Below are 2,024 nucleotides of genomic sequence, written 5' to 3' on the forward strand. Positions count from 1 at the left end.
CCTCAAAGGTGTTTGAGCGGGCGAAGATTGAAGTTGTTGTTTTTGTTTTGACAGGGAATTAAGGCGGTTCTAGCAGAGAGCTATGAGCGGATCCACCGCAGTAACCTGGTCGGGATGGGAGTGATTCCTCTGGAGTATCTCTCAGGGGACACGGCTGGCAGTCTGGGGCTGACCGGCACAGAGCGCTACACCATCATCATCCCCAAGCAGCTCACACCCAGGATGACTGTGGATGTGAAGGTTGGTTAACGACAGTGTCTCGGAGTTTAGGGACTTAATTCCGCTCGTAATGAAATGTCATACGTGATGATGTCTTTCTGTCCCCGACAGCTCGACACGGGGAAAACATTCCAAGTGCGAATGAGATTTGACACTGACGTGGAGCTGGCGTATTTCCACCACGGAGGAATCCTCAACTACATGATCCGCAAGATGTCCGAGAACTAACTCTAACAGCAACAGCACAGACGGAGAGAAACATGTTTAATTTGTCTAATTATCAGCTACAGTCCAGCATGGAATCAGTGTAATGCAGTAGTTGACAGAGGAACACCGTCCAGGATCAGTCCAGGGGTTCTCCATGTTCGGTGCAGAAAACACAACACACACACAACATCTTCCCATGAATGTGAATGGGGAAAGAATATTCTCATTTTTGAGATTGCTGCTACTCGTCATGTTTGAAACACACAGCAGACCTGGGGTGAACATGCACATAGATATATAAATATATATATATGAGATGTGAACATTCAGTGAAGATATGCAAGATAGGAAGATGTTTGATTTAAAGATGCCACATGAAATAAGTCGACTTTGTTTCACCTCATCCAGATGTCCTCCGGTGTTTCACTCTCATCCCAACCTGCTATCTGTGTCTGTCTGTGTTTCCTGCTTCACTTTGTACGGTTTCAGAGACGTGATACATCTGGAATCAAGGAGACGGATTATTCTAGTTTATTACTGCTTGACTCTTATTTAGTATTTCATCAGTTGGTACCTTAATACTGTGTTCTTCAGCACTGTGGTCTCCAGGACTGTAGACGGAGATGGAGAGCTGTGTTTTATTTGTAAGTCCTTGTCTCGTTAGCGGTTAGCATTCCCACAAGGACGCGTGTGTACGTCATACACACACATTCCAACCAATAGTTTTGCACTTGTCCACTGATCTACAGGTATAAACAATGTGCTAACAAAGGCAGTGAAGAAGAAGCCAGGAAACATGGACTTAAACAATGCAGGTTTTAAAATGGGAAGATAATGTTTTACAAAGACAGAGATGTATTCAACACATTTGCTTGTGTTGAAACTGTTTGTGTCGTAAGAACAGATCAAGCTTTGACAGCCACAGTTATGAAAACAAAACCCAAGTTGTAATAAAGCAGAATTATTCTTTATGATGAGATTTAAACTTCCTGTTGGTTCTTCAGACATTCCAGACTTAGTTGTAAAACCTGCTTTTTGTCAATGTGTCAACTTAATGTTATCAGCTGCCTTAATAACTTCACGTGTCTGATCATCTTGTTTGTATTTATCCTAAAACACTGATCGTTGTGATTATGAAAACTGACTGTTGAACCTTTAGTCTGAATGCATTAATCCACAGAATCCTGATAAATAAAATGACTTGTGATTTTTACTTCATTTTCCTGTCATTGATTTGCTTCAGCTTTGTCAAATTTGATCAAGTCTATTTATTTGTAGAAGGCACCAATATAACAGTGTATTATTAGTCAGTTTATAGCTCATTTTCATCTACAGTCCCTCAGCCCTTAAACTTCAAACACTAACACAATTATGAGGCTGTATTGGAATGTTATTTTTAATACACTTGAGAATATGAGTCTGAAAATAGTCCCAGAAAAGCTCTTTAATCCCATAAATAGTCGGTGGGCTGACGGTGCTTCGCTCACCACTCCTGAACAAAGTGAGTTTTTGAGCTGCTGGCTATCAACTGCACTATTTTTAATTTGACGTGAGTAGAGGAAATGAGAGCTTTGTGGTCAGCTGAGTCGTCTGCTTTT

The 2,024-nt window shown here is 41.2% G+C and overlaps 1 protein-coding gene across 1 annotated transcript; it reads left to right on the forward strand.

The window, feature by feature from the left end:
* Window positions 1-38: 38 nt before the first annotated feature.
* On the forward strand, window positions 39-1,639 carry LOC111649699 (cytoplasmic aconitate hydratase-like). Its single transcript, XM_023399413.2, has 2 exons — window positions 39-240; window positions 331-1,639. Exons 1-2 carry the CDS (start codon window positions 115-117, stop codon window positions 445-447), a joined length of 243 nt encoding a protein of 80 aa, XP_023255181.2. The 5' UTR covers window positions 39-114; the 3' UTR covers window positions 448-1,639.
* Window positions 1,640-2,024: the final 385 nt, after the last annotated feature.

This window comes from Seriola lalandi, unplaced genomic scaffold, assembly GCF_002814215.2.
Source record: "Seriola lalandi dorsalis isolate HSWRI2012SDOR001 ecotype SW California unplaced genomic scaffold, Sedor1 jcf7180002051736, whole genome shotgun sequence".
Classification (NCBI taxonomy): domain Eukaryota; kingdom Metazoa; phylum Chordata; class Actinopteri; order Carangiformes; family Carangidae; genus Seriola; species Seriola lalandi.